General features: G+C 49.2%; 2 protein-coding genes across 2 annotated transcripts; one reads left to right on the top strand and one right to left on the bottom strand.

The window, feature by feature from the left end:
• Positions 1–18: 18 nt before the first annotated feature.
• Positions 19–8,624, top strand: LOC115313870. Its single transcript, XM_042287636.1, has 13 exons — positions 19–35; positions 102–246; positions 328–408; positions 487–546; positions 629–664; positions 1,005–1,076; positions 1,194–1,268; positions 2,457–2,483; positions 2,793–2,838; positions 3,850–3,929; positions 6,693–6,770; positions 6,872–6,955; positions 7,054–8,624. Exons 1-13 carry the CDS (start codon positions 19–21, stop codon positions 8,035–8,037), a joined length of 1,785 nt encoding a protein of 594 aa, XP_042143570.1. The 3' UTR covers positions 8,038–8,624.
• On the bottom strand, positions 8,462–11,397 carry LOC121833925. The gene is made up of 2 exons (XM_042287642.1): positions 11,315–11,397; positions 8,462–10,049 (listed from the first exon to the last, which is right to left on the bottom strand). The coding sequence occupies exons 1-2, from the start codon at positions 11,364–11,366 to the stop codon at positions 8,560–8,562; spliced, it is 1,542 nt and encodes a 513-aa protein (XP_042143576.1). The 5' UTR covers positions 11,367–11,397; the 3' UTR covers positions 8,462–8,559.
• Positions 11,398–17,535: the final 6,138 nt, after the last annotated feature.

The raw sequence follows: 17,535 nt of genomic DNA, 5'->3' as shown, positions 1-17,535 counted from the left end.
CTTCGTGTAGACTGCACGATGGATAACCCAACTAGGTCGTCGGGAGTACACTGCGCTGTTTTCGGATGTTCAAACAATCATCGAAAGAGAAAAAATTAAAGACAGCAGTTGTGCGCTGTCCACCAACAAACGTCATGTAATTGCGGGGTGGTGAAGTTCCACCGCTTCCCCAAGGATCCGGTATTGAAAGGAAGGTGGCTCTCTGCGCTGAACCGCAAGGATTTCACGCCCACAGAACATACTCGGGTCAGTAGAACATGTCTTTATCGTGGAACGTAACTTTATCGCTGTCGTTACCTGTTGCGTAACATTCATGCCCGATTCCAGGTATGTTCGGCCCATTTCGTGGCTGGAGAGAAGACGGACGAAAATATCGTCCCGCAGCTCTCTCTCGGGTATGCGCGTAAGGTAAATGTGACCCTAATCACACTAGTGTCTCAGTTCTGATACACACAGTACGCCCAAAACGCTTATGCTCTCTGACAGGTTGTCGTTGGGAGGCGCCGTTTGGTGCGTGATGCCAGTTGCGAACCACTGACCACAAAGGTAAGCGCTGACATGATTGAATACTGGTTCTTGGCTTTCGTCTGTGATCTGAACAAACATACTATTATAATTTTCGTTGCAGAGGAAGAAACTGTCTTCTGGAGCTGGATGTGGAATTGTGTGTTGATCCTTAGAACACACAGGGGCGGATGCAGGAATTTCCTGAGGGGGGAGGTCAGGTGTTGGTCAGCGTACCATATGTTTAGGAACCCCCTCCCCCTCTTCTTCGTTTTACGCCCTAAATTTTACACACACAGAAATCAAGAGGGGGTCAGGACATCCGGACCCCCCCTCTAAATCTGCCCCTGAGAACACACATGTATTGCCTCCAGTGCCACAGGGGTTATGCAGGACACAATTTCTCTTTAGTTTCAGAGCTCGAACTTCGCATGCCTAAAATTCGACGTCCAGCACTATTTTGTGGCATTGAGTGTGAAAAGCTGTTGCACTCCTTTCAGAGCAGCGACTCTACTGCCGAACACATGATCGCTCTGGCATCAACATCAGCGCTAGCTGCTCCTGAACACTCGGTAGGTTTATTGCACAACCTAATGAATGCAAGCTGCAGCATGGTCTGTTTATTAGGATAAACATGTCTGGCATGGTAACATATTATTGGGCATAAAACATTGTTGCATTTGTTTCAGAGCACCAGCTACACACAAGTAGTGGAGCGCGTCATCGCCTTGGCCTCCACATCAGAGCCAGCTACTGAACACACGGTACATTTAATACATACCTGAATTGATGTGAGCAGCAGCATAATCGGCTTAATATAATAAACATATATTGCATCCTAGCTTATTTTAGTGGCTATAAAAAGTAGGGGTGTGCGAGTATTCAAATATAAATTGAATAATTCCCTTATTCTAATCGTACTCGATTGGAGAATTGCCTGCTCAGAAGTTCCCGATTATTCAGCTGCGGCCAAATATTCAGACAAACTGCGAATATTGGGTCAAGTAGAAAATAATCTGTACCCTGCACATGCCCTGAAAAATCTGAAGTATATAAGAATACGTTTATTTGCTGAAAGCTATGTATCCGTTTTCGTTGAACGTAAAAAAAAAAACTTCACAAAATCTGCCTCATGAGACCAGAGTAGTTTCGATTTCTTTTTCACTTTGTTTTGCCAATCAATTTGCATGACTCAATTGTAAGTTACATCTGATATGTATTATCTATACTTGTTTCACCTCAAGAGCCGTCGTAAAAAAAGTCAGACTCCTTGCGGAGCATTATTAATTTCCTTCTTTATGTGGATAATTAAGATACATGTAAGTGAATTTTAGATTAGATCTATGTTATCTTATCAAGACACACACCTTCCAAACACCAAAAGCATTGCTGTTTCCTCCGACAAGCAAATGTCATAAGAACTACTTTGCACCGCATGTGAACAATGCGCAAAACCTGCTTTTTTTCTTGAGGTGAAAACGGGTATAGTCATATTCTGGTATATTTTTAAATGTCATCTATCTATGGCCCCAGTATCAGTTGTATCCTTCATACTCTAAGGTCATACCAGTCTATTTCTGAGACCATATTTTCAGTTGCATCTTTGTTATGCTGTTTAGTTATGGACTGATGGACTGTTTTATTGTTTTATTTACTCCTTTTATGTGGGTAATCACTGGTCAAGTTGCAATGACTATTTAGAAGATTTTTTTTACATGCTGCCTAGACAGATCGTTTTATTTACTTCCTAATATAAAAGGTCATCACTGGGCCAAAATATAATAAAAACAAAATTATTCGCATGTTCGTCTTTTTTTTTTAATTTTTCCATACTGCTCACATATTCAATAATCAGTATAATATTCGGAGGTGCTTTCCCTTGATATTAGATTCGAATTCGAGATTATCAATATTTGCACACCCCGAATAAAAAGCTGTTGCATTCCTTTCAGAGCACCGACTCCACTGCCGAGCACAAGATCGCTTTGGCATGGGGGATCGGTGGCCGAGTGGGCTAAAGCGCACACCCAGCTCGACGCACGTGGAGCGAAAGCTCGCGCTGCAGAACCCAGGGATCCTGGGTTCGAGCCCCACCCCTGCCCGTTTCGATCTGGATGAGCATCGTACCGGCGTGCGGTCGTGTATCACTACTGCGTGGTGCACGTTAAAGACCCCAGGCTAGCGGTTGTACCGCACTGGCTAAATTGCTCATCTACAGCGTGTGACTCGTCGCAACCTTAATGGCAGACCAACTACACGCTGTATTAATATCCCCACAACCCAATTATATCGCTTTGGCATCAACATCAGGGCCAGCTGCTCCTGAACACTCGGCAAGTTTATTACACAACCTAACTAATGCAAGCTGCAGCATGGTCTGCTTATTAGGATAAACATATCTGGCATGGTAACTTACATTATTGGTAGGGTTCTGTGTTTCGGGATAAGTCCGAAAAACTCAGAACATTACCCGCCGGTAAAATTCTGGTCAATTGGGATTTATCCGATAAACACCAAATTTTTATGTGCCAATGCCGCTCCCCCCTTCCCGAAAAAAAAAAGAAAATAGTAAAAAAACTTTTTTTTTACAATTTCATTAGCGCAGGGTCAATGTTCCTGGGTAAATGCCACCATAATTATCTTTCAAATTTCGAACCGTTGTCAAATGGGGTCTTACTCCTTGCCTCGTCAAGGTTGATTCAGGGCAACAGGTCATTGTACATACGGGTCACGACAAAAGCCACTCTTTTGGTTTCTGGTTTGAGCCATGCGATTTGTGATTTAGAGAAAGGAGAGGATATGTTTTTGTAACGGTGAAAGCTATGGACCATAAAGATTGTATAAAATAGGGAAGAGGGGCAGTTGAAACTTCTCTATTACATCCTTAACCACTCCACCTCGCGCGGCCGCGTTCTAGATTGATAAAATAGGTGGGTATGACTACGAGCTTCCTAGCCACTACCCCCTGGACTTTATTGATTCTAAGGTACCGACGTTTATCGAAGCAACATTTGTGTGCGACTTTTGTCGTGGGACAAATTAGTATTGCCAATGGCAATGGCACCTGCGCCAAACTCAACTGAAGAAATTTTAAATGATACAAGCGCGTTTTATTTTTTATCTGGCACACGTTTACATCTGGTTATTATTTATTTATTTGTTTTTAATAGGAAACACTGCAAAATTAAGCTCAGAATTTCCGAGAATTGGGAATCAAATAAATATAAACTCAGAATCTTCGGCAAAAAATAAACTCTGAAAACCATCCTTTGAATTTAATGAAAAATAAACTCCGAAAACAAGGAACCCCAATTATTGGGCATAAAACATTGTTGCATTTATTTCAGAGCACCAGCTCCACAGAAGAAGTCGAGTGCATCATCGCCTTGGCCTCCATATCAGAGCCAGCTACTTCTGAACACTCGGTACGTTTAATACATACTTCAATTAATGTGAGCAGCAGCGTTATCTGCTTAAAGGGACAGTGACAGGGTATTTATGCTCGCCGAGGTTTTTAGTTGTACGTGACATATGAGAGCTCATCTACCCAGAACAGAATTTGCGGCTCGAAATTTGGTTTCTTTCCACCCGAAAACCGCCGATCAAGAACTGGCCGGTTCGAGTCTCGCTCACTCTCTTTTCCGCGGTCACGGGCCGTTTTCTAAGGTATCGATGCGACCACCAAATTTAATCAAAGTCGTGGGTCACTGAAGGCGCACACTCAATATTAAAAATAGAAAAAAAAATATGAAACCCATTTTTTGTGGCTTCTAAAAAGCTGCGAATACGTTGATTGAAAAAAAAGTTTCACAGACAACCGGAAGCATTCTGTGCGTGCGTCGTTTCGCGTGTCGTGGGACTCGCAGGGACGCGATGGCAGCGGACGACGGGCGTGGGACCTCTATTTCAGAACTGTCGTTCGCGGTACCGGTGAATTTTGTCTGCATTTGAAAGAGAAATTTGGGACTGATCAAAAGAATTGGTCTTCATCCCATACGACACGCCCGACCACCAAGCCGATTTGCACGAAGACGTCGCCGAGCCGTCGCTCCCTTCTCGTGGCTGAAGACATCGCTCGCGCAAACGTCAAGCACGACGTGTCTACTTCGAGTTGAATATGCACGCGTACGATTTCTTTACAAGGTGAGAATGTCGCCAATGCGGGGTGCATCCCGACTTCGACCCGGCAGTGCTTTTGCTAAAGGAAAATCGGTAGCAAACTTTCCAACTTAGTTTATCGGCTGAATTATTACTAAGGAAAGAGATCCCTTGTTTCGATATGCCCCAGTAGCTTAGTGGGGAAGACGTCCAGATCGAACCCGTACGATCGGGTTCGATCCCCGGTGAAACTTTTTTTTTATTTTTTTCATGTGTTTTTCGATGGCTACATTTCTTTTCTTTTTTCCAATTATCACTGAAGAAACAACACACACAAAAAAAGAAGAAACCAATGTTGTGGACGACACGTCGCTGAATTAAATGGTATGGGATTTCCTTTTTGACACCTGCGAACTCAATGTAATCACTTTCCACAAAATACAAGGAGCATATAAATCAGGTAGCGTCCGCTTTCCGAGGTGCCCGTAAATGGTCTACAGGAATTGCAGCCAGCCATTGGTCCCGATCCCGTTGATCTTTCGAAACTCTGTCGCACAATGCCACTTCTGTTTCGGACGCAGGACATGTGAGCCAGCTCTTCACGCAACATCTTGGGTGTATTCTTTTCGGAGCCGATCAAAATTCACCACGGGCACTCACTACTCATCTCCAACTCCTCAATATACAAAACAACTCATCTTGGAGTACAGAACAACGAGCGGAACATACATAACTGCAAAAAATCCCACGGCGAACAGTTCCCGTACGCCGCATGTCGTCTGCTACCGGGAAGGAGAAAAAAAAAAAAAAAACACAGTTGGGTGTAGCCACGTGATTTCCGCCACTCGCTCTCTTCTCTCCACTTCTCCGACCTCCGTCGGGTTTCGGTTTCGGTTTTGAGCAGTTGCGTCTTTTGGCTTTACTAAAAAAATATGCTACTCTGTTGCAAAATATTAATTGGGCAGTCCTCCGACACCATAATGAAGCGCCTGGCAAATAATTAAAAAAAAATTTTGGGGGGTGTCAGTGTCCCTTTAAGCGTCTAACTTTTTTGCGGTTTCCACGTCTCTTGGGGTTCGGGCAAGCCAGCGGGCACGGAGAGAGTTACTTAATATCACTGCGTCCTATTTTAACGGGACGACGCGGAAACCTCCTCCCCATACGGGGGCGACCCGCGGTGCCGAAAGCGCGCGATATGTGAGGTCTTTGGTCCTGGCCTAACTACTGGTCAGAGCCACGAAAAGCTTCTTTTTAGTCGAAATACAAAATATAAGTGGCGCGAACCGTTTCAATTATTTTGTGAGAGTAGTTTTTGTTTAGTATTTTAGATCAGAAAAGAAACCAATGCAGTTTATAAAGTACAGAAACAAGAAATGACTCGTCGACATACCCGCCACCAAGCGGTGGAAAAGGCGGCGCATACTAGGAAGGGGTAGTGGGATCGGGCATTGACGAGCGGCGAGCGTAGAAAGGTTTGGGATGTACGCGGTGGCGCTACGGTCGTAACCGGCTTGAGGGTCCTACCGGTTCCGAGCATTCCGAAGGCCTTCGGCACAGGTTTGGCTTGCGATTAGGCTGTTTGGCGGTATGGCAGCGCGAAGTGGCTCCTGTTCTGAACCGATCTTTACCCCGTATTTGCTGTCATTTGTGGCCAATGAAGTGCCGAATGAGTCTTTAATTGCGCAGCAGATGCAATGCAAGCCGCCCCGAACGCCCGCTTCATACAGCCTATCCAACACATGCTTTAGTGGCGCCCCCTCGAGCTGTTGACACGGAGTGCGGCAGCCGTGAGCGCTCGCTGAGCTCACTACCTCTCCTCTAGTTCACAATCACTCAAGCCACGACCAACGACGTCATGAAGGAGGTTATTTTTTTGCTTGTTTTTGTAATTTTAATTTGCCTATAACTTCTAAAATAAAGCGAAATTCGAGAAAAGAAAAGTTTCATTAAGTTACTACGTTCAGTCCGCTCAGGTTCGGTGCAAATTAAAAACTAGTCAAAAAGTTGTTGCAGGGCCCCTTAATGTAATAAACATATCAAGCATGCTAACTTATTTTAGTGACCATAAAATGCTGTTGCATTCCTTTCAGAGCACTGACTCCTCGCAAGAGGTCGAGCAGATCATCTCTTTAGCCTCAACTTCAGGGCCAGCTGTTCCTGAACACTCGGTAGGTCTAATACATAATCTAAGTGACGTAGGCAGCAACAGGATCTACTTAATGTGAGAAACATATCTTGCGTGCTGGGGATAAAAAGTTGTTCCTTTCAGAGCACCGACTACATGCAAGAGGTCGAGCAAATTGTCGAAAGCGATTTGGCCTCAACATCATGGGAGTCTACTCCTGAGCACACAGTAGGTTTAATTCAAAACCGAATCGATGTGAGCAGAAGCCTGGTCTGCTTAACGCGATAAGCATGTTGTCTCAATTGATAGACTGATTTTGTTTACAGGCAACTGATCATGGCAGCCAAATTCGGTCAGATGTGTGCCGCCAGGGGGTCCAGCGAGAAGACACATGCCATCGCGACCACGCCTACTCGAAACCCAAAGCTCCAGCTGCGACTCCTGCTCTTCATAGTGGCTATAGCCTTGAGGATCGAGACATCTTTTTTTATACCGGTCTCCATGCAGACGTCTTCAAGGAGTTGGTGAAAGTTGTGCCACAGTTTGCTACAACTAATTTTATGATGCCTGTTGAGCAGCAGCTTTTGCTCACGCTAATGAAGTTGAGGCTCGGCCTTATATATGGCGATCTGTCGAGGAGGTTTGCAGTTTCGGTTTCAACTGTAGGGAACATTTTTCGCGCCATGCTTGCTACACTAGGGCAAGTCCTAAGGAATGTAGTGGTGTGGCTCTCTCGAGACACTATCTTCAGAAACATTCCGCGATCCTTTGAGGAGAATGGTTTTGCAGGCACTACTTGCATCTTGGATTGCACTGAGGTGTTCTTGCAGCGACCGAAAAAATTGCTCGCTCGGGCACAGACGTATAGCTCATACAAAGGCCACAACACTGTGAAGTTTTTGGTGGCTATTGCACCCCACGGATCGGTGATGTTCGTGTCCAAGGTCTACGGTGGACGAGCGTCGGACAAGCATATTGTAAGAGACTCTGGAATCATTTCACACTTTGAACATGGCGATCATGTGATGGCCGACAGGGGTTTTTCTCTTGACCCCGAAATGGAAGCGAAGGGAGTAGCACTCAACACGCCAGCCTTCACTCGAGGGAAGGCTCAGTTATCCGAACAAGAGGTGACGGAGACTAGGAGGATTGCGTCTGTCCGAATTCACGTAGAGCGGGCAATAAATAGGATAAAATCCTACAGGATTTTGAAGCAAGCACTCCCCATACAGCATCGCAAGGTTGCAAGCGACATAGTTTTTGTATGTGCAGGGTTGTGCAACCTGAAGGGGCCTTTAATCAAAAAGTGATGTTCTCCCCAGCACTTTGCCCATATGAAGGTGAAAAGGTGGTTGCTGACAACTGTATACTGGCAGCACCCTGGAGAAGTGGCCATGGCAGCTTACTGTCCTCATTCCACGCCTTGTCACGTGTCGTTCACAAGGCAAGCAAGCAGCTTTGGCCTTCACTCCATGGTACTGCCAGTATGGGGCCGTCGGCAATCACCTGTTCAACTTTATATACTGTAAATAACTTATTTTTTGCGGGCTCAGTATTTCGCTATTCAGGTCAAACCTTAAGTTTTGGAATAATTAGTGGGTTCCAATTTTCACGGCGCGGTGGGATTTCAATGTATAGATTTTAATCTACATTGAGGGACGAATAAGGGAGCGGACGAGCGGCTTGCATGCTTTCGCATTCACAACTCATAAGGAATGCTTAAGTGTACCTCTATCTTTTGATCAATCAAACTTTTTACTGCCAAAACTTTCAAGCATCACACATTGTATAAAAAAATAAAGAATACTGCACTGCCTGTCTGCCTCGGTCCATTACATACGTGCAAGCTGCTTGTACTCATTTGAGAGCGTTATCTTTCCAGAGTTAACGTCTTCCACAAACGCCGGCAACAGGCTCTTGAAGTAGAAGTTCTTCACTCTTTGTAGGTGGCACTTCATGAAGTCCTTGTTGTAGGGGACAACTACAACCTCGTCGTGGCCCTCTGACCACACATAGAGGTGGCAGACGGTCTTTCCAGTGCAGTGCATTGCAAACTGAACTTGATAATAGAACTTGTTTCTTCCCTTTGGTCGCAGCTCGAAAATGCCATTGCCATTCTTTTTTATGTCGTATTTTCCGGAATTTAGAAGGTCTTCACAGTTCAATACATTTGGACACTTTATCTCTAAAAGAGCGTCAATTCCATCAATGATGCCATCGGGGCTGGCTGCGAGCCATGGGAGCTCCGGACAAACAACCAGGCCCGTTTGTCGCACGGTGCAATGGTGGTCAAGCATAAATTTCCTCCTAGCTTTGGGCTCACTGCGGCGGCCGTGCTCCGTCGCTTGATTCCCTCGAAAGGATGGGTGAAGTATGTCCTTCACAGCCTTGGAAGGGTCAGTTGATGCCAGTATTGGTATTCTTTTAACCATCGACGACGTTAACCGCATGCGGCGGCTCTCGTGCCAGAGTGTGCAGTTGCCTTGGTCCGCTGTTTTTTTGCAGAGCAGGTCCATACTAGGTGCACTGATGGCAACAAGCTCGTTGTATGCCTCCCAGCAGGCAGGACAGCTGTTTGGAAGGGTGGTCGCATCTTCGTGGCTGCTGTGAGCAAGAGGTATTGCGTCGCATTGAACTGCTGAAGGGTCTTGTGCTGCTGGAGGGTCTCGTGGAGGTGCCATCAGTGTCTCATGAAACAAGGTCCCTGGTATTTTCATGAGCCCTGCAAGGGGGCCGTCTTCAATGTGATGAGGGTACTCTTCATGTGTGTGAAACTGCAGCACATCTACGGTCCCAAGAATTTCTGTGTTTTGCTCATTCTTTCCAAACGAAATGTTGTCGAGGCTTGTTGGCGTTACGTTTTTCTTGGTACCTCCGTTCCAGGTGGCAGCTTCGTCGGTGCAAGCTGTGCCCGTCATTTTGTTCGCAAAGGCATGCTCCATCTTCCACAAGATGGCCCCAACATGGCTACACACCTTTGCCTGGCCAGCCATGCAGGAACAGCCTCCTGTAACTACCCGACCAGTGGTGTGCACGCATGCCCATGCCTTGTGTGGAGCAGCATTAAAGGACTGGGATCTACCCACTTCTGCTTTGAAGTAGCCCAGCTGGTCGCTTATTCTGTGGTGAAGGACAGTTCCCACGAGGCCGCTTGTCAGGTAGAGATACGACTCTAGGCTCTTGTACGCTCTGACCTCCTGAAGATCGCAGGCCTTTGAGTGGACCAAGTAGAAGACGATATCCGGCTTCTCTATGGGTGGCCACGACTTCATATTGTCCTCCCACATTGACACCTCCTTAGGATGCACGTAGGACATCGATTCTGAAAGGAATAAAAAAGACGATCAATGCTTACGACTCGTGTATGTCCAAGTATCGGTCAACATTGAATTTTCGATATAGGACAAAGAAGCTATTTTTAGCAATATTTCACTTTGTAATGAAATTTTGTTCCTAAACAGAATTAGCATAGTTAATGTTTTTCCAGACACTGCTACTCAATAATGCGTTTGTGCCACTCGTGATCACATGAGGCAGAGTTAATTAAAGCTGCATTTTAACAGTTCGTGCTCATGATTGACATTATTTAAAACGGCTTGTATTGTAAGGCGAAGTCGTTGAAAGAATTCCTATATTGAGTCTTTCTTTCTTCGCCACTGGGCGGTTTAAAGGGCAGTGCGCGTGGCACATTTTTTGCTTACCCGCATTGTAATTTTACCGAACTAATGGCAGTAAGCTCTAGCGCAAGCGAGCACGGTCATGTCTACTTAGAAACCTGCCCGACTCCCTGACTGCTGTGATTCCTGCCAGCCAAGAGGACATTCGCAAACTACAGCATAATGTAGCGCATGCCATTTAAGGTTGTTTAACTTGTCGTCTTGTGTAAAATGATTGTTGTAGTCATCGTTCTTCACCCCCCCCCCCTTTTATTTTTATTTGTTAGGGCTATGATAGGTCAGTTCGGTAGGCACACCAGATGCATGGGCCCAGTGATTTCCCTACACCCCCCCCCCCCCCTTGTTTTTCTAAACCTCAATGCCGCCTCCCGCTTCGCCAAGCCTGCCCCTGCCCCTCCCTCTACCCCCCCTCCCCCCAAAAAAAAAAAAAATTCTAGACACCACATTTAATTTTAATTCCTGGGGGGACCCCTGCATGGGCCTCCACCTTTCCACCGCACTAGCACACTGTCGTACTCAATTTTTTTTTTTTTTTTTTTCTTTCATGTGCAATGAAGTTGCAGTTCTTTGTGCGACCTCAAATCTGCCCGAGCACACTGCCCGAGCACATCTCGGGCGCGTGGAGTTTGAGCATACCGCTGCCGTGATCCGTCGTCACTCAACCGGAGCTCTCGCTACTACTCCGAAGCACGCTCTTAAAAGCGCGATGCTCGACCGTGTTCGCAGCCAGCAATAACGCTATGCTCCAACTCCCCGAGGTCCGAGTCGCGCCGAGGTCCGCGGCATGACGGCAGTTCAAAGCATGAACGGTTCGATCTCGCGGTCCTAACGTCTTGATAGGTTTTACTAATGTGAATGCTACAATTAATTATACTACATTTCTGTAAACAAAATGATTACATAAGCTTACCGTCAAGTACCAAGAAATCCAAAGAATCCCAGGCGTCGCTCGTCGAAACCATCGCCACGGCTCGCAAAGGAAAACGAGCTTGAAAAAAAATATATATGGCTTGTTCACGGTCGCAAAGGCGCACGAACGGATTAAAAAGGCTTCGGGATAACTACCCACCAAATAAAACCGAAAACATGTTACTAAAAGTCAACAAAACACGTAAAAGCGGAAATCGCTCACAGCATTCACATTGGGTTTGCTGGACGATTGGCAAAGTTACCCACACCAGCCCCTCGGAGACACGCCGCACGCTAGGCGGCGCCACGATCATTCAAGATGGAAGCGCCCCGTAGCCCATCTTGCAAATGCCGTCATGCTTTTCAGCTTTGAGAACACTTTTAATTCCTTTTTCGATGCGAATACGCTTGAAGTCGTACTGTTTAGCGGTATACTGCTCCACGCAAATACATAACTCAAAATTAGTTTTTTTTTCCCCCCTTTTTTTTAGTTCTTACTGGCGGAGGTTTTTTGGTGGAACACTCTGTGTTCTAAAAAAAAACTGTGCCCAGAGCAATATTTTGCAAGCGTTGCAAAGGGCTAAAATTGGCTTCAGATAGCATTGACCTCAAGCACAGTTGACGGATGTTGCGCTATTAATGGAGATTTGTTCAACCCTGGCAGAATAACTGCAGTGACTTTCTCAAAACTACCCCTGAGCTTCTTTGCACAAAACAAAATTTCTACCCCAGCTGCGACAAAAAAAAAGAAAAGGAGGTTGTAAAATGGAGTTGGCACCGCCCTGTTGCTTCATTTGGCTTCCGCAACGTAAATTTTTGAGGCCGCCGATATTGAAGTTTTAGCCACTGCGATGAACCTAACCTACACCGTGACCTAACCATACCACTGTTAACCATACGCATCTTCAATTATGGTTGGTGGCGTAGATTATAAAAACAGCCAACTTTTTGCCTCGCTTAACAGCCTTGGTCTCGTCCGCATGCATTGAGCTGCTTGCGCATCAAGAAAAAGGCAGGCCGACACTACAACGAACATAAAATAAAAAAAAGGTCATAAACAGATTTGGTACAACTTATAAAAAAAAGATTAGGGCTCAGTTCAATAGTTGTAAATGGCTGCACGCCGCGCGATAACGTCTGCATGTTTCTTCGCGTTGTCACCGATTGTTTTCGTCAAAAGCTGCGTCTCAAGTGACAAAAAATAGGCAAAATCGTGAACCCTGTTCACGTTTGCGTTCACGTCATGCATGAATCGAAGGTTTATCGCTGCATCCGCAGCGGAACGCAGCATTCATTGGCATCGCATCTCTCGCATGAAGCGCGGTCGCTTGTTTACATGGGGTCTTTGCCGGTCGGGTCTCTGGTTTCGTTTTCTCGCCACTAACAAGATGGCGGACGTAGTTCTCGGCGCGCTACTAGATGGCGCTCTAAATTTCGCATATGGCCTATTGGTGTGACCAATTGGAAACATTGAAACTAATTAGAATGACCAGTTGGACGACCCAGAACCAATTGAATTCCATTGACTCCAATTGGTTCCAATTGAATATCCTAATGGACCTTTCCGAGAAGCGTTCTGCGCACGCGCGAGCGCCCGATGCCAAGCGGTGGAAGTCGGCACGAAAAAATCGAGGAAATTCGGAATGAGGCTGTAAATCGACGAGTAGAACACGTAATTGCAGCATATATATAATTGTGTTACACAAAAAAAGAAAGTGGACGGAAAGAAAAACACGACGTTTGGGTGAACGCTACGGATTTCCTTCTTAAAAGTCGCACTAGGCCTACCTCGTTGCGTTGGGCACGCGACGCTGCTCAGAGAGCGAAGCAACTGGTAACGTAGCTCCCATTATGGATGGTAGCGGAGGTAGGTCACTTCCTTGATTTTTGGTTCGTGCAGCCACCGCCTGGTGCCGTCGGTATTTGGAAAAGGTTCATTGGAGTCAATGGTTATTTTTAACTGGGTTGCGAGCTCGTCAGGTGGTTGGGATTGCGAGGCCACGCAGTGCTGCTCCGTTGTCATTTTCCGCCAGCGTGATGCCCTTTCGTTTAAAAGATTTTTTTTTCCCATCTTAAAACGACAGACACGAGTCCGTAGACGCGAGAGAATGTGCATGATACCAAAATGGCAAACAAACAAACTGTCACGATGGCGATGAGGCTAGCCAACTTGTACCAAACGTTGAGCTCTTCTTGAGTTGCATACAGAGTTTGAGTTTGCAAACGTAGAACAAACGAACGCAGCACGGTATGAGAGTTGACTTTCTCTTCCTCTTCTCTTTCCCGCGCAAGCTCAATGAGCAGACTACGCGATCCGGGAGCAGACCCGGGAGGGCATTTTTGCTTTTGTAGTTGTTTTCTCCCCTGCTGCGATGCCAAGGCCGTGAAAATGACCTTGAGCGTCTCGCGGACCGCCGCGCCCGGAATGTAGCTCTTCTAATCTTTGCTCTCTTTTTTTTTTTTTTTTTTTTCCTTTTTCCGCTTGGGTTTTTTTTTTTTTTTTTTTTTTTCTTTCGAAAGCGGACTTTGTGTTCGTTGCAACAGTATAATGCTTTGAAAAACGGACGTTTTATCGGGACAAATTTTAATGGGGAGAGCCTTGAATCCGTATATTTTCTGAAAGTTGGTCGTTATAACCAATAGTTTGTTATATGTGGGATCGTTATAAGTGGGTTTGACTGTATCAAGAACAAGAATACAGAGCAACAGAAAATTGTGATAACTTAAACACAAGAGCAATATCTCAAAGCAGGTGTCATATAAATACATGATTATGAAGGTGCCAGTGGAGGAAAGGAAGTAATGTCACGATCTTTTTCGAACGTGGACGAGGGGGGCCGAAGCACCCGCCGAGGAGAGACGACACGCAGCCTGGTTGTGAGGGTGGACGATGACTGACCGGAGCACGTGTGCTCAACGGTGTTTATTAGCGCGGTGAACAATGTTGCCCACCGAGCCAGGCGGCCGCAGACGGGCGGACTGGAGGGGGGCGCTACATACTTGTCACATTCCTCCCCCCCAGTTTGTTTCTCTAAAAAACAAAATAACTAAATACACAGCGCGCACGGCCGACACCATCTCGGCGTCTGGTCATGCAAAGTCCCGGCCTGTCGACGATGAAGGTCACCCCGGCGAGTAGCGGTCAGGTGGCCTCCGCTGCCGTGCACTCTGCCTGGGCACTGGTGTCGACGGGCCAGGTGTGGCAACGCCGGGCGCTGCCTGAATCGGTCGCGCTCCACCCGGTGGAGCTGCAGGGACCGGATTTGGGGGTGGCACTGGTGCCACAGGAGTGGCGATGCTTGTCGCCTCCGGGGTGGGTGGCGCTCCGCTGGCCACGACTGGTGCTGTTGGGCCCCCTGCAGGCTGGTCCTCCGAAGCGACGGTTGAGGGTGCAAGCCAGGTCCCGGAGCGAGGCCTGACATGGTCGGCGTGCCGGTGCCAGGTGGTCTCGTCGGGCATGCGGACGAGCAGCGACGAGGCACTCGCTGGTGAAACCACACGCCCGGCAGACCATGGTGGGCCAGGACGGAAGTTCCTGGCGTACACCGACGCTCCCGGCTCCGGCAAAGGCCCGGGACGGCACCCTCGGTCAGCAGCCAGCTTCTGCTTCAGCTGCTTCAGGAGCGCCGTGGACCGGAGGTCTGGATGCAAGACGTCCAGGGGGTCTTGACCATCCGGCCCAGCAGAAGCTCGCAGGGGGCACGGCCAGTGACCTCATGCGGTGTGGTCCGGTATTGAAACAGTACCCGGGCCACCTGCATTCGGAAATCTCCGGGCTGGCTCTTCTTGAGCTTGTCCTTGATGGTCTGGACCACTCGCTCGGCTGCACCATTGGAAGCAAGATGGTACGGCGGAACCAGCATCCGGCGGATCCCATTCCTCTGCAGCCAGTCCAGGTACTCGGCGCTAGCGAAAGCGGGACCATTGTCGGACACAATGATGTCCGGCAATCCCTGCGCCGCGAAGACCTGCCGCAGAGCCGCAATGGTCGCGCTTGCCGATGGACTGGTGACTGGCAGTGCCACCACCCACTTGGAGAAGGCGTCCACTACCACCAGGAAGTAGTGGCCCTTGAAGGATCCCGCATAGTCCACGTGCAAGCGGGACCACGGCCTCTGTGGGAACGGCCAGGGGGTGATCTCCACGTGGCGCGAGGCTCGCTGGTTCTCCTGGCAGACCTGGCAGCCTTGCACCTGGTGCACGATGTCCTGGTCCAAGCCAGGCCACCAAACGTGCGACCGTGCCACCATCTTGGTCTCTTCAATGTCAGGGTGCCCCGCGTGCAGCAACTGCAGCACCTTGGCCCGCAGACTTTGTGGAATCACCACCCTGGAACCCCACAGCAGGCAGCCCTGCTCCAAGCTCAGCTCGGCGGTCTTGTGGCTGTAGGCCTGGTGACGCAGTTCCTCCCCTCGGGCAACCGCCTTGACCACTTGAGGCAGGACCGGGTCCCGGCTGGTCGCCTGCTCCACCGCAGTCCTGGTGAGCACCCCTGGGTAGGCCCGCTCCAGCAGGAACACGTCGGCTGGCTCTGGAACGGCAGCAGGCACCTCCGGCAGGGGCAGGCGGCTCAGGGCATCGGCAGGTCCCAGGTCCTTCCCAAAGTGGTAGACCAGCTTGTACCTGTAGGCTGCCAGCGTCAAGGCCCAGCGTACCACACGAGGCGATGCTTGCACTGGGACTGCCTTGTCAGGTCCCAGAAGCCCCAGCAGTGGCTTGTGGTCCGTGACCGCCTCGAATTGCTGGCCCCACAGGTACTGGTGGAAGCGCTGGACCCCGAAGATGAGGGCCAAGCCTTCCTTGTCGAGCTGGCTGTAGCGTTGCTCTGCCGCATGGAGCCGACGAGAAGCAAACGCCACAGGGCGTTCCTGACCATCCTGACCCCGGTGCGACAGGACGGCTCCTACCCCGTACGGCGACGCATCCACGGTGAGGACTACAGGCTTGGCCGGGTCGAAGTGCACCAGCACTGGAGCCTTAACGACCAGCTCCTTGCTGCGCTGGAAGGCCAAGTCCTGCTCCTTCTTCCAGGCCCACTGCTGCCCATCATGAAGTGGGCGATGCAGCGACTCCAGATGCGTCGACAGGTTGGGCAGGAACCTCCTGTAGAAGTTGATGAGGCCGAGGTAGCTCTGAAGCTCCTTCTTGCTCTTGGGCTTCGGCGCCTTGAGCACGGCCTCAATCTTGCGGGGTGCCGGGGCCAGGCCAGCCTGGGAGATGATGTGTCCCAGGTACTCCACGCTGGGGGTCAGGAACACGCACTTGTCCAGCCTCAGCTTGAGACCGGCGTCCTGTAGTCGTGTCAGGACTTTGCGCAGGTTCTGCAGGTGGTCCCCATCGTCGGTACCGGTAACCAGGATGTCGTCCAAGTACACCGCCACGTGCCTCATGCCCCTGAAAAGGTTGTCCATCTCTCTCTGGAAGATGGCTGGGGCTGAGGCCACGCCGAATGGTAGGCGCGTGTACTGGAAGAGTCCCATAGTTGTTGAAATGGTGACATACTTCCGGGCGGCATCCTGGAGCACCAGCTGCTGGTAGGCATCTCGAAGGTCGAGCTTGGAGAACTTGTCCCTCGGACAGGGCCGACCAGAGATCTTCTACCCGAGGCAGCGGGTACTTTTCGACGGTAGCGACGGGGTTGATGGTGACCCTGAAGTCCCCGCAGATCCTGACGCGGCCGTCTTGCTTGAGGACTGGCACAATCGGTGCGGCCCACTCGGAAGACTTGACGGACACCAGGATTCCTTCTCGCTGCAGCCGTTGCCGCTCCTGGGTGACCCCGCCCTTCAGGGCGAACGGCAGCGGACGCGGCTTGAAGAACCGAGGCCGGGCTCCCTCGGGTACGTGGATGCCGACCGTCGTGCCGGCACAGGTGCCCACCCCCGGCTGGAACAGGGACTGGAAGTCGGTCAGGAGACTCAAGACGTCCTTCACCACATGCAGCGCAGCTTCTTGGTACTCCGGCAGCCGAACACCCAGCGAGTGAATCCAGTTCCGGCCCAGCAGCGTCGGCGACGACCCCTTGGTTAAATAAAGGGGAAGGATTGCCTCCCTGTCGCCAAGGCGAACGCTGACTTGGGCCCGACCCTGGACCTGGGAAAGCTGCCCGGAGTAGTTGCGCAGCATGACGTCAGACGCCTCGATAGACACGCCGGGGAAGGTCCGCTTGAACAGCTTCCCGGGCATGACAGACACGCTGGCCCCTGTGTCCAGCTCCATGGT

The sequence above is a fragment of the Ixodes scapularis genome, unplaced genomic scaffold (genome assembly GCF_016920785.2).
Source record: "Ixodes scapularis isolate PalLabHiFi unplaced genomic scaffold, ASM1692078v2 ptg000065l_1__unscaffolded, whole genome shotgun sequence".
Lineage (NCBI taxonomy): Eukaryota > Metazoa > Arthropoda > Arachnida > Ixodida > Ixodidae > Ixodes > Ixodes scapularis.
Note: the sequence above shows the minus strand (reverse complement) of the source record. Positions and strands in the feature narration are given on the sequence as shown.

Coding starts and splice junctions, on each gene's coding strand:
- LOC115313870 (XM_042287636.1), top strand. Junction 665..1,004: donor CTGGAGCTGGATGTGGAATT/GTGTGTTGATCC, acceptor CACTCCTTTCAG/AGCAGCGACTCTACTGCCGA. Junction 2,839..3,849: donor AGCTGCTCCTGAACACTCGG/CAAGTTTATTAC, acceptor TGCATTTATTTC/AGAGCACCAGCTCCACAGAA.
- LOC121833925 (XM_042287642.1), bottom strand. CDS start 11,366: ATGGTTTCGACGAGCGACGCCTGGGATTCTTTGGATTTCTTGGTACTT. Junction 10,050..11,314: donor GGATTTCTTGGTACTTGACG/GTAAGCTTATGT, acceptor TATTCCTTTCAG/AATCGATGTCCTACGTGCAT.